Source organism: Coenobita brevimanus, chromosome 15 (assembly GCF_032717465.1).
Source record: "Coenobita brevimanus isolate Jiangsu-jjx chromosome 15, ASM3271746v2, whole genome shotgun sequence".
Lineage (NCBI taxonomy): Eukaryota > Metazoa > Arthropoda > Malacostraca > Decapoda > Coenobitidae > Coenobita > Coenobita brevimanus.
Genome location: NC_136968.1, coordinates 31074373 through 31088631, shown reverse-complemented (window position 1 = coordinate 31088631; position 14259 = coordinate 31074373). Strand labels below are relative to the sequence as shown.

The window sequence follows — 14259 nt, the reverse complement described above, 5'->3', positions numbered from 1 at the left end:
CTCCTCCTCCTCACCCTCACCCACTCCCTTTTCCACAATCACGTCCCCCACCCCACCCTCCACCTGCTCCACAGTCCCCACGGGCCCCCGATGAACCCCGACGACCTCACCTGACACCTCACCTCCCGCCACCATGCCACCACTACAGGATACAAAGGACCTGCCACCAACCAGGAGACCCACCTCCCGCCACCAAGCCACCACCACAAAGGACCTGCCACCCAACCAGGAGACCCCGGCCACCCCACCACGTCACCAACGCTACACGCCACGTGCTGCCACCCCTACACCCACACAGTTTTCTTCCCCACACACCCCTTTCTCCACAACCACAACCTACGCTGGACCACACACCAGCTCATCCCCCACCACCGCCACGACTCCACCCTGTAACACCCAAACTCCACCACCCAAACAATCAACCACCCACCCACCCCTGGCCGCTGCACCACGTGGCCCCAGCTCCTCACCACCCACACCTGTCACCACCACCACAACCAGGTCCAGCCGCCTCTCCCACCCACCAGCTAAGTATGCAGCCACACCCTCACCCACACCCCCAACTTAACCAAAACCACTCATCCACCCGCTACACACCCAACACATCCCCCATAACACTAAGGATACAGCAGGTGCAATGGAAATTTCCAGTGACCTAATCCACCAGGAAGAGGATTTGCACCTGCCCCCAGCAACCCCATAAAACCCAGGTCACCTCACCCGTCTCCAGCATTCAGCCAGGAGACATCAGCCGTGAACCACTGCCGGAAGTGAAGGTACGCCGAGTGACCTGGACCGCTGCCCAGGGGAAACACCAGTGTATCCAAGGGACACCTTACCTCCTCTGCCTCTTCCTGAAGACCCCACAGACCTCCACCCTCCACATAACCTACGCATCGCACCAGGAACCAAACCTGCCCACCAACTACTGGACCACCTTCCTTCACCACCTCAGTCCTACCCACTGGACCTCGGACACCTACCACCTCCAGCCACGAGGATGTGACTTTCCTCCATGACGATGATGAAATACCCACTCCAGCTGCAGACCACGGATGGGGTGGTGCAACACCAACCCCAAGGAGGAACCATGGACAGGGTGTCGCAACACCCATGCCAAGGGAGACCACAGGGAGGTGCATAGGGCACGTGAAGGGCCTGGGCCAGACGAACCTATGTCCCCCACTACCTTGCGCCCCTATTCCCCTCAACGGAGCCAGACTGAAGAACACCGCCCCAGCAAACTACTCTCCAGCCGGGCCAGCACTTGCCAGGATTGGGACGGGACTTGTACTCATACAGTCCCAGGTAGCACCGCGATGATGGGCACTGTCCGTGTTGGGGAAAAGTTGGCCATCATATGCTTCTTGGCTACTACCCCCTGCAGGACCGCAGCGACGGCCACCGTCCACACTGGGGAAGGGTCGGCCACCGTGTGCCCTTCACCTGCAGCCTCCGCTGGGAGCAGCACTGCTGTGATGGCCTCTGTGCGCGCTGGGTAGAGATCTGCCACCATACGTCCCTCGGCTGCAACCCCAGAGAAGGGCAGAACTGTGGAGACAGCCACCATCCACGCCGGGGAAGGATCGGCCATTGTCCGTCCTTTGTCTGCCACCTCCACTGGGAGTAGGACCACGGCAACGGCCACTGTCCACATCGGGGAAGGGTCAGCCACCATACGCCCTTCACCTACTGTCCCAGGGGTAGTGGAATGGCCACTGTCTGCACCGGGGAGGGATCAGCCACCATACGTCCCTCGTCTGCTACCCCTGTGACGCCCCTTACGAAGGACGTCCCTTGCTTGCCTCACCCATCCAGAGGCCGAGCGGGACATCCTTCTCTCTCTCCCCACAGAGGCAGTTCCCTGGTGGAGTTGCAGCTGGAGATCTGGCGAGGCCCCATGGTAAGTCTGGGGATCTGTACCCTGCAGCCAGCACCCTTACGACGCCCCTTACTGTCGGACTCCCAAAGTAAGGGACGCCACAGGCAGCCCCTGACAACTGCTCGACCCGAGCTAGACCGCAGCCCTCAGTCACCCTGGGATGCCCCCATGACTCCAGGGTGTGACCTCCCCAGCCCCATTAGCAAGCAGTCCTCCTCCAGGAGCAGGCCCACACAAGCGCACCTGCTCGCCCTGTTCAGCCCCAGTCCCGAGGGCCAACCTTCTCACCAAGGCCCCACTAGGGAAGGGCCTCCCTACACACCGCCCAGCAGCCCACTCCGGACGACCTGGCCCCTGGCAATAGTCCCGTGTCTCCTGTGGGAAGGCACACCTGACGGGACCCCACCCACACCTGGATGACACCTGTGATAAGCCCAAGTTCCCAGCAGCCCAACTAGAGTCCTCCTGCCTTATTGTGTATTTAATCTGTACAGTGTGTTAAGATTGTATTAAGTACTGTGTTGACTTTAAGCCAATATATGTGTAAGGTTGGTTGACTCAAGTTTTTATGCCTTGTTCGTCTAGTTGCATGCTCTAGACCAGGGATACTCAACTACTGTACTATGTGTGAAAGTCCAGACACAGAGTTTCCAATGTAACAAGGGTCCGGATGAAAGTCTTAATTCAAAATGTGGTACTAAGAAACATATAAGAACACACATTACAATTTCCTTCAAGCTACATGGATTTTTTGCCTGAAAATGTTGACAAAAATGAACTACAGGAATAATTTCTCTGAAAAAAAAAAAAAAAAAAAAATTGAAGGTACATTTATTCTACCCATTCCACTAGCAGCTAGTGTGCTGGGGTCCACACAAAAGCCCACCACGGTCCGGATTTGGACCGCGGTTCGCCAGTTGAGTACCACTGCTCTAGACCCAGTCTCAAAGGAAACCCCAGATCAGTCGCTTGTGTTCAGAGGACAAGAAGTTGGCCTCTGAACACATAGCATAAGAAGATAATTGCTCTTGGTGGCTGATGTCTGAGGTGCAGTCCAGAATGATTGCACGATCCTTAGCCTTTATTTTAGCTACCATTGCATTAAGTACTGAGTAATTACATCCACCATTGAAGTTGGAGGAAGTTATGTATTCAACTGTGTTTGTCCATCCAACACAATATCTCCAAAGGTTCTCAATGAATTTCAATGAAATTTTGTGGAAGGATGGAACATGGGCCAAGGAGAAATTTATTAAATTTGGGGGCAACTCCAGATCTTACCGCACAATATCTCCAAAAGTTCTCTATGAATTTCAATGAAATTTTGTAGAAGCATTGGCCATAGGCCAAGAAAGAATTTATTAAATTTTGGGGTGGATCTGGATCCTATGTATCCCGCACAATATCTCCAAAAGTCCTCAATGAATTTCAATAAAATTTTGTGGAAGGGTGCATTATGGGCCAAGGAACAATTGATTAAATTTGGGGGCAGATCTGGATCCTGTGTATTCCACACAACATCTCCACAGAACCGGATTCAGATCTTTATTGATGGCAACGGCATTGGCAGTGGTATGCACTCCCTGAGTGCTTTCTAGTTGACACTTGCAATAAATTCATTTTGAGTTGCTTTGCCCAAGTACACTGTACAGTTTTCTCTGCTCTGTGCATTTGACATGATCTTTTAAAACAGAGTCAGACCTGGGAATTACTTTACAGTAGTTTTATTTCCTTACGAAAACTGCCATTGTTGTGTCTATATAGGATGTTAACAGATCCCCTGAGTGCTGCTTCTCTGCTAGAGATTGGATGATGCAGACAAAACAAATTAGCACCTCACCTCACCTCTACTTTTCTGTGTCCAGGAGGCACATTTCTGTCTGATCTGTTGTCTTCCCCTTTTGAAGTCTGATTACATGGTAACACCCAGCATTGTAAATAGTTTCCTGAGTTACAGGAAACCATTAGGTTTGTCACACAGTGTAGACCAACCTCAAGTGGAAAGAGAAACAAACAGTGACAGGAAAGGAAGGGAGAAGTAGGAACAGAGAACAGCAGACAAAGAATATAGAATGATAAAGGTGAAGGAAGATGTAGGTAGTGTTAAATATCAATTACGTCACTCGAATGATATATTTTATATTCTTTTATTGCCACCACCATGCAACTTCATTCAGCTTACAAGAGACTTACAGCAGCATATCTGAGGAGTTGGATACAGCCTTCATCAATCCTTTCACTACTAACAGTTTGTACAAAATCTGCAGTCATCTGGTGGCAGTAAGAATAAGACAAAAAAATACATCACTGGTCTGATGAGGTTAACATCAACATTATGGTTCCAGCACCGATTAAAACGCCAGTCTTACCGGCAATATTTATTATCTTGATCTACAGCTGCCATAGAAGACCTAGGTTTGTATTGTAAGTGGCATGGGAGGCTTCGTACCACCTCTTCCTTAGCAATTTATTTTGCACATCACACCTAACATTCTCTCATATGCTATCTGTATCCTTTTAATACTGACATAGTTTGTATCAGCAACATGCAAGAGGATACTTAATGCAATGTGCAGAATAAATCATCAATTACACCTTAACTGGAGGTGTTGTATTGCCTATTCCTTAGCAATTTATTTAGCCTATTGCACCTTAGCATTCTCTTATATACTGGTACTATCTGTATAATTTTAATGCTGACATAGTTTGCATCAGTAACACTATGAGGATACTGAGGTGTAAGGTGCAGAATAAATTGCTAATGAAGGTGCATAACAAAACGTCTGAAGCCATTCAGACTACAACACTGACTGGCAAAGTCCAAACCCTTGGTGGATTTCAGGCAGTTCTCAGTATGTATCAGGGATGCATTCCAAAATACTGTAATTTGTTCTGAATAAAGCATCATAACTTGTTCTTAAAATATCATGACTTGTGCTTAATACAATATCAAAACTTGTTTTAAATCCAATATCATAACTTGTTCTAAATAACACAGACTTGTTCTGAATACAGTATCGTAACATGTTCTTAATAAAATAGTTTATGTTCCTAATAAAATTCACAAATTGTTCCACATACATTATGATAACTTGTTTTGAATATAATATATTGTCTTGTTCAGAGTACAATATCATAATGTGTCCTAAAAAAAAATGTCCAAATTTGTTCTATCATAATTTGTTCTGAATGCAATATCATAACATGTTCTATGTACTTGTTCAGAATACAATATTATAACATGTTTTAAATAACATACTTGTTCAGAATACAATATTATAACTCGTTCTACATAAGTTGTTCGGAATACAATCTCATAACTTGTTCTTTCTTATCCTGAATAATTAGTGTTGTATATTGTGAAAAACCGGCAAATCAGTTTTATAGTATCAATGGAACCTTTACAACTTCTTGATTATGAGATTTTATTTATTTTTCTTAATTTCCTCCAATCATTTTTTCTTTATTCCATTGTCTCTCTGAACCTTAACTCACTTGATCCAGGAGTGGAGAAAAAAAGTATGGATAATGATGACGATGATGATGATGACTACTGATGATGATAAGAAGGACTGATGATGATGACAGTGATGATGATACTGATGACCACATGTTCTTATACAGCTTAAAAAAGATCTCTCACTAATCTCTCCAGTTTGAAGTCTCTCTCTAAATCTACGTTATATACAGTATAAAATTATCTGGAGGTAACTGGAATATAATAACAAACATAATACTGAGAGAGAGAGAGAGAGAGAGAATAATGGAATGAGTTTACTTCTTCCTCTCCTTTCCCCCCTTCTATCTCTCTGCATCTGTAATTTAAATGAAAAGCAACATATTGAATAAAAAACATTATAACAAAATCGCCTTAAAAAAGACCAGATCTTTCCATCACCTGATTATAACTAGCTGGGATGTTCGTAAAAACTAAAATACTGTATGCTCAAAGAGTATCAGAGAACATGAATAGCATTAACAGGTGTTTCAATGTTTCGTGTTCATTTTTGAAGGCTCCAACATGCTTGCATGAGTCGGCCTTAGTCACCTAATGGTGGCTTTCCATGCGCTCAATGTCTGGCATCTTCCCTATTTAGTTCCCCTTAGGTCACACTCAATGACCTCGTCTCAGGTCTTTTTCAGTATACCTCTGTACCCTACCCCCAACATTAACACTTCTCATTTTCTGAACCCAATTATCATCCCCAATCCTCTCCACATGCCCAAACCATTTCAATCTACCCCTCCTCATCACAACACCAATACACTCCAGTCCCATCCTACCTCTCAACTCTTCCATCATAAACCCAGTACCCCCAGGCCCTGCACTCAAGGACACACTGCACACCCACCTAATCATTGCCATTTCTGTACGTCTGAGCCTGCGAATATCCTCTTCCTTTACTGCCCATGCCTCACTACCATACAACATTACATTACATTAATAGGTGTTTCAATGTACCTCTTCTTAAATAAAACTGTACTTCCACACACTCATTTCACTAGTGTAAGCCTTCTGATCACATTGTAACAAATTGCTTCCCCACTTATGAACTCAAGCTACAAAGTCTGGATGCAACTTTCTTTCCGTGGCATTTATTGACTTACTGACATGTAAAAAGTAACATATGTTGTATTTACTAAGCTCTAATAACACTAGTACCAATTCTTAGATTTACTTGAAGGCATTTGTAAAACTGTAGTATATTAGTTTTTACACATATTCATCAATGATTTGTGCACATTTAGGTTTGAGAATCAGTGAATTTCTACTTAGAAACTTTCCATGTTATGATCCATCTCTCAGAAACAAATTCAGAAGCAGGGGAGCAACTGTTCTTATATTTCTTGCTCTGCCAGTTGCACTCCACGTAAACGTCGCCTCTCTTGTGGAATCACCTGTGTTCATCTGTAACTCCTCCAGTCCAGTATTATATTTTTCAATTTATTCTTGCCATTCCAGGCAGCTGTACTTTGATCTTGAGAGACTTTTCAAACTGGAAGGGTTAAGTGCTCTCCCGATGTATCCTGTCAATATAAGAGGTCTTTCCCACAGATTGTAAATGAAGAGTTGAGAGGAAGGATGGGACCTGAGTGTATTTGTGTTGTGATGAGATGACACAAATTGAGTTAGTCTGGGCAAGTGGAGAGGATGGAGGATGACAACTGGGTGTGGAGTGAAAGATGTGAACACTGAAGACAGAGCTGTGAGAAACACCAAAAACGACCAAAGATGAGGTTATAGAATGTTATTTCAGGGGTGACGGACTGAATAGCGAGGCTGCTAGAGACTAAGCAGTGTGGAAAGCAGTCATTAGGTGGCCAAGGCTGATGCAGGCAAGCATATTGGAGCCTTTATAAATAAATGAATAAAGAAATAAAATGATGGGATTAGATACAGCACTGCCTTAATCAATCCCATCATTACAAGACATTTTCCCCAAGTCCAATGAAAATGTCTGGTGATAGTAAGGATAAAAAACAAAATTAGATGATGGAACTGAAGGGGTTACCAATGAACTGCCTTCCACAGTTTACACTCATCATTTCTTCTCACTAGCATGAGTTACGAGGTGGCGCTTCAGTGTACCATTCTGAGCAAACACTTTCTGACACAGGCTACACTTATAGTTCTTTTCTCCAGTGTGTGTATACATATGCATTCTAAGATGGCTAGTGTGCTTAAACATCTTGCCACACACACTACACCCACACACCACCTCCCCAGTGTGAACCCTAGTGTGCTGTCTGAGTCCACGCTTCAGAGGGAACCTTTTACCGCAGTGGTCACACATGTACTTCTTTTCTCCTGTGTGAATGAGCATGTGTGCATTAAGGCTGCCTTTCTCAGTGAAGGTCTTGCCACACTCCTGACACTGGTAGTTTCTGACACCTGTGTGAACCACCAAATGTCTCATGAGACTGCCCTTCTGTGTGAATGATTTTCCACACTCATCACATTTATACCTCCTATCCTCAGTATGAATCCTTATATGTCTTGTTAAGTCCCCCTTAACGGTAAACATCTTGCCACACATTTCACACTTATGTCTCCTTTCACCAGTGTGGGTAAGAGTATGACTGGCAAGACTACTTTTCCACTTAAATTCTTTGCCACACTCCTCACACTGGTAGTCTCTCTGGCTGCTGTGCACCAGTCTGTGCTGTGACATGTCAATCACTTCCTTGCCACATACATCACACTTGTGCTTCTTTCTCTTACTCCTAGGAACCACCACTCTCTCAGGTTCGTTTTCTAAACTGGCCTCCCTACTGACCCTCTCACTCCACGCTTCCTCTTGCTGGGTATCCATCACAATTCTTCCACTGCTACAGCACAGACAGTTACAGTCTATCTTCATTTCACTTAATGTAGTACCTTATCATTACTATGTTGCTGATGAAGTACCGGTAGCACCTCTTCTTCATTTATACCTGGTTATGATTCATTATAAAGTTGTTCTGGAGGAAGGATCGAGTATTCTTTAACTACCCAATTGTGACATCAACAGAACGTCCCACTTAATACTGTTTCAACTAAGTATGGTAGCATTTTGCCTGCACACATCACTGACACAGTGAGAACTGAATGTACAAAATTTCAAAATAATGGTGCACAGAATATCAGATGGCTTTCATCCACTGCCACAGCAACTACAGTACAGTGTTCCCCATTTTCTTGGCTTGCACTTATTTCAATTACTTTGGTCCATGAGGTCGAGAGGAGGATTTAAAAGACTTGAATGACAAATGAATGGACGTATGGCCCATTTCACTGGGCACTCTGATAATTTTGCAACCATTATAATTTCCTCTTCCTATTTCTGGGACTATAGCACCCTATGTATTAGTGGGAGAGAGAGTTAATAGGCAGACTGACAGAAAGACAGTTAACCATACACAAACTAGATGACATATTTAGGTAGACAGCAAGCCATACACAGGTTATAAGTTCTGGCCCTACACTTTCTAACACAGGCCACTTCTCGGGTTAGGACAGTTTGGTAGAAGTTTGTGATTCTGTTCAAGTCTTTATCTTACTTGCAGTCATCATGTGCAAGGTTTGCATTCCAATACCTTACAATTTTTTTTTTACCAGTCTTTACTACTATGGATCTTTCACCTTAACTTGGCCCAGAATTTTGTCCTTTTGCAGTTATTTCACATAGCTCAGTAGCAGAAAAAGACAATACCATGCTGCTATATTCTTTCCAGACAATTTCTTCATAGTAGCATCATATTCTGATGTTAATCTACTATCACAATTCAGCATTCAAGAGAGAGAGATGGAAAAGTAGGCCAAGTTTCAGTAGGAATATTACAGAATATGACTGTGTCTCTAAAATTCTTATCTTTTCCAAAGTATTCATTAAGTGCAAGGTATGTATTAATAGTCTCAATATTTTCTGCAGCCTTCATTACACGTCGGGGATGCATTCCTATACCTGATACTGTATACTGGGGCGAAATAGCAAATCAGATCTGGGGGCGGCAAGGGGCCTGTAACAGGTGATTTTTTGCTAAGCTTCTGTAAGTTTAAGAGCACAGAACATAAATATGGACTTTATTAGGTGATTTTTCATTAATCTTCTGTAGACTTAAGAATATAGAGGAACATATAAAAAGGTGAAATACAGTTAGTTGTTCAAAGTTTTCGTAAATAAGCTGCTTATGAAATAAAAATTCTCCTCCAATTAAAATTGCCTGTGATTCATTATAATATTCTTCAGTCAATATTAAGGGCTTTTTTTTGCTGTTAACCTCTTAGTCATAAACTAAAAGTAGGTGTCACTTAACCTGTTTCAGTTAAGGTAGAATATTGCCTGTACACATCCTGAACCTAAATGAGGCCTGACTGTACAACATTACCAGTAAACCTATTTAACCAAACATAATATTTACTTCTGGACTGATTAACTCCTCAATATGATGGGATGGTGCTGGAGAGGGATGACTTGACATGGTGGCATTGATGTAACCCAGCAGCTTGATTACAGAGTCTCTGAACTCCCTCCCTGTCCCCCAGTGATGGATGGTGGGCTAACAAAAGGGTAGCTTCAGCCTGCAGTCTGTCAGATCTGCATCCAGGGTCACAACAGCAACAACAATCCCCTGGCAAATACCAAAGTCACTTCCTGTATCATGGGTCAGCTGTAGACATACACGGGTTGCAACATATCCCACTAACTGCAGTTCATGTCAGCTGGTGTAGAGGGCCAAATGGTGTATGTCATGCCATCTCAGTTTTCTCTCCTCTTCACACCATCTGCAATATACAGGTGACAATATAATATCAGGCATCACTCTATCCCTCAGTGTCAATCCCAAGCCCTCATAAATAAGGAGGGTTGGTGTCCGGAAAGGCATCTGGCCATAAAAACCAACCACAGTCAAAACCAAAACTGAGCTGTACTGTGAAGACTGGTCAACACATCAACCTCGAGTAGCTGTGGGAAAAAGAGGAAAGTGTTCTTAACCCCTTTGGTCCAATGACATATGGTACAGGGTGGTCCATATACAATATAACAATCGTTTTCCACTCTGCTCAGCAATTTCTCTTGTGTTAGGGGGGTGACTCAGCATTATCAGTGTCTGCCCTGCATTATTTGCTCATCTACTCCAAGTGCCATGGCCACACCAGCACACTGAACCATCTCCACAACAAGTAAGATTCCATTTGGTGCATTTATAGTAAAGTGCTATTTATGGACAACCCCGTATTTTTCTTTTCGTATGAGAGTTAATTTTTAAGTTGCATAAAATCATCAGGATGTAGCATGAAAATACTAAAAAATGGTCAAAGGATTCAAATAGTTAATCCCAGAGAGGGTGGCCACTAAAAATCACCTCCATGTCACCCTGTTCTTCACCATCTTGCAGCCCTCCCTCCATCTTGTAGCATTCACATTCTCCCAACTTCTCTTTCCCTCCACCGTAGCCTCAGTCTCCCTCTTTCCCTGTCTCCATTCCACACCACTCTCATTCACTTACCTATCCCTCTCTCTCTCTTCACCTCATCCTCAGTTTCACTCTCCCTCCACTCCATCCTTGGTCTTCCTCTCCCCCTCCCTCCATCAATTCCATCCTTGGTCTCCTTCTCCTCCTTCACTCCATTCTTGGTCTCCTTCTCCCCCCTCTCTCCCTCCATTCCATCCTTGGTCTCCCTCTCCCCCACCATCTCATCCTTGGTCTTCCTCTCATGTATCATCCCCCGTCTCCCTCTCCCTCCCCCTGCACCTACCATCCACATTCCCCAGGTCAATCTCTCACTCTCCATTCATTCCACATGGCCTAAGTAGTCCATACAATCCTGTGTGATAACTGCAACCATTTCTACCACATAGCAATGCCCTGCCTAACCTCTCCTCCCATTTATACAGTCAGCCCTCAATAGATGTCAGGTATGTGGTCCAATATTAGAGGATTACAGCAACTAAAGGATTATACTATACATCATCATTCATTCATCATCCAATTACACACCATAATAATATCACACACCACAGCATTATGTATTGTTCTATTGCACTATGTTACAATTATTACATTATATACTACTGTACCATGTACAGTTCTGTTGCATTATATCACAGGTATGCACTTTGTATTCTAGATGCTGCCATTATTGCTTGAAGAAACTGTACGAAGCAAACAGCGGTGTACTTATCAACCACAAATTTTGCAAAATAAACAACACACTGAATTGGGAAGAAACTAGATATTCAGCTTTATGGGTAGCAACTGAACTTTAATCAGAAGTAATTCTGTAATGTACTTGCCACTTGAACCCTTCACTCCAATGGCATATACAGTAAAACCTCGATATAATGGACTTCAATAGACCGGAATTCACTTTTATTGGACTCGAGGAGCTATCTATCTATCTATCTATTGCCAGACGCCTCAATCCCGTTTTGGGTGGCCACAAACAAATTGCCTCCAAGTCGCCCTGTCCCCCGCCATTTCACTGCCCTGCTCCCAACTCACACCCCCCTCTCTCATATACCTCTCCACCCCATCCCTCCATCTCATCCTCGGCCTCCCCCTCCCTCTTCCCCCCTCCACCTCACTCACATACACTCTCTTCGTCAGTCTTTCACCCTCCATCCTCTCCACATGGCCAAACCACCTCAGTGTGTTCCTCATAACGCTTCCTATCACATCCACATCCACACCACAACGCTCCTTTATATCCTCATTCGTCAGCCAGTCTCTCCACGTGACTCCACAGGCTCCTCTTAAATAACTCATTTCCACTGCTCTCAATCTCGACTTGTGTCCTTCCAACAATGTCCAAGCTTCACTTCCGTACGTTAGAGTTGGTATCACAATACTGTCATGTAGTAACTTTTTCACTTCCATGCTCACTTCCCTGTTTCTTATCACTGCTTTCAAGGAACCAGCAACCTTTCTTCCCTGCTGTACCCTTTCAAGCACTTCACCCTCCAAACCTCCATCCTTACTCATCACACTACCCAAATACTTAAACGTACCGGACTAAATTCCTATATATCAGAAAAAGTCCAATAAAGCCAGAAGCAGTCCGGACTGCCTGACCACTTCAGCTATGTTCACCACAATAAAGTAAGTAAAAGACATGTTTATCAGTGTACAGTACAGTATTATTATACATTAATGTAGCGAAGTTATAACACAGTACAATACCACAGTGGTAGTCAGAACAGTTTAAAAAACATTCATGCAATCCAGACTAATGTCTGATATATCGGAAAAAGTTCGGATTAGCAGGGGGAAGTCCAGATGTCGTTGTTATCGGAATTTCACTTTTTTCGGGATGGTTTGGGCCCCAGTTAGTCTGTTATAGTGAGGTTTTCCTGTATTTCAAGCTTATTCTCCAGACGGTTTTTGTCATACTGGATTACACATTTTGAACTGAAGGGAGAAGATACAGCCTGCATTAACACCTTGTATATCAGCTGGTCTTCCTGAGCAAGACAAAATCATCCAAAGATGGCAAGTAAAAATAAAGGGTGCATCCCCTGAGCTAGGACCAATGGACCATATAGCTCTGCAGGAGAAGAAGAAATCCTCGGACAGACTGCTACATCTCTCACCAAAAATATGCTGTTCTGGTGAGGGTTTGAACTGCCAACCCTACCGCTGCGAAGTGCAAGAGCTACCACTGAGCTATTCTGGCCCAACAAGTAAAAATAGGAAAATACATCACTAGATCAGAGTAAGTAATAGCAAAAAATTTTTAAAAAGCTGACTTATCATGAGGCCTTATTGTATAAAACATTTTATAGTTCTTTCATTTGAACAAAGCAGAAATTTTTGTCCTTTTGCAGCTGATTTCCCATGCCTCAGTGGCAGAATAAGATACCGCCATAGTTCTACAACCTTTCCACAGCACTTCCTGACTAGTACAATTTTTTGTTACAGATCAGAATTCTAGATGAGATGGCAATCTTATGCCTAGTTAAAGTGAACAGAGTAGTTATATGTATTTACCCACTCATGGTTGGTGCAACTTTAGTATTAACTAATGGCAGATGATTTTACTCAGCTCTGATTAGGTACACATGCCTGAGAGTGCTACTACAGTGACCATTAACATTCTCCTGATTATGACAACTGTAATACTCTCTTCCATTTAATGCCAGATAACTTCAATCAGTTGCAAGCATATCAAAGGACTGAGAGTTAATCCATAAAATGCAATGCAATTTTTAAAAAGTTTGCCTGACAACTAGCTACAACATACTCAGAAAAGGGAGACAATTTTTGTATGTCATGGTTATCTTCTGGGTGATATGCCAGCTGTTATACTGCATGATACTATGACCAGTTAACATGGCCTAAAACTGCCATCTCTCTATCTTGAATGCTCAGCTGTGACAAAATTAGCACTAGTATGTGGTGCTAGTCATGAAAAAGTGCTGTGGCAAGGATGCAGGGCCATAGCACTGTACTGTCTTAGTCTGCCACAGAGTTATACAGCACATGAAATATGCTTGGTGGTAGGTGGTGGCGACCATCATCCACTCACTTGATGTAGTGCTGCCTACTTCTTCCTTAACCTTTATCATTCTTTTTCTGTGCCTGCCCTCCTCTCTTCCTATATCTCCCATCTTTCCTGTCACTTCTTATTGCTCTTCTTTCCTTTACAGGCGGCTTTACATTAAGTGACAAGCCAAATGGTTTCCTGTAAGCCAAGAAACCATTTACAATGCTGGGTGGTAACCATATAACCAATCCATAAGTGCTCCCTACGTGTCAACAAGTGGGTTGGTGGAGAGTTAGTGCCCCTCTCCGTAAAACCAATAACTCAAAGTCAAATGGCCACCCCTTATGGGATTATGGTGTCTGACAATAGACAGATAGATAGATAGATAGAAATATGCTGTCAAAATATC

The 14259-nt window shown here is 43.6% G+C and overlaps 1 protein-coding gene across 1 annotated transcript in view; it reads right to left on the bottom strand.

The window, feature by feature from the left end:
- The window catches only part of LOC145390724 (uncharacterized), a 94097-nt gene extending 85901 nt beyond the window's left edge, over positions 1–8196 (bottom strand). Inside the window, exon 1 of the mRNA XM_080265518.1 lies at positions 7641–8196. Within this exon, the coding sequence (XP_080121644.1) occupies positions 7641–8196 (556 nt within the window). The remainder of the gene's footprint in view (positions 1–7640) is intronic.
- Between the last annotated feature and the right edge of the window lie 6063 nt (positions 8197–14259).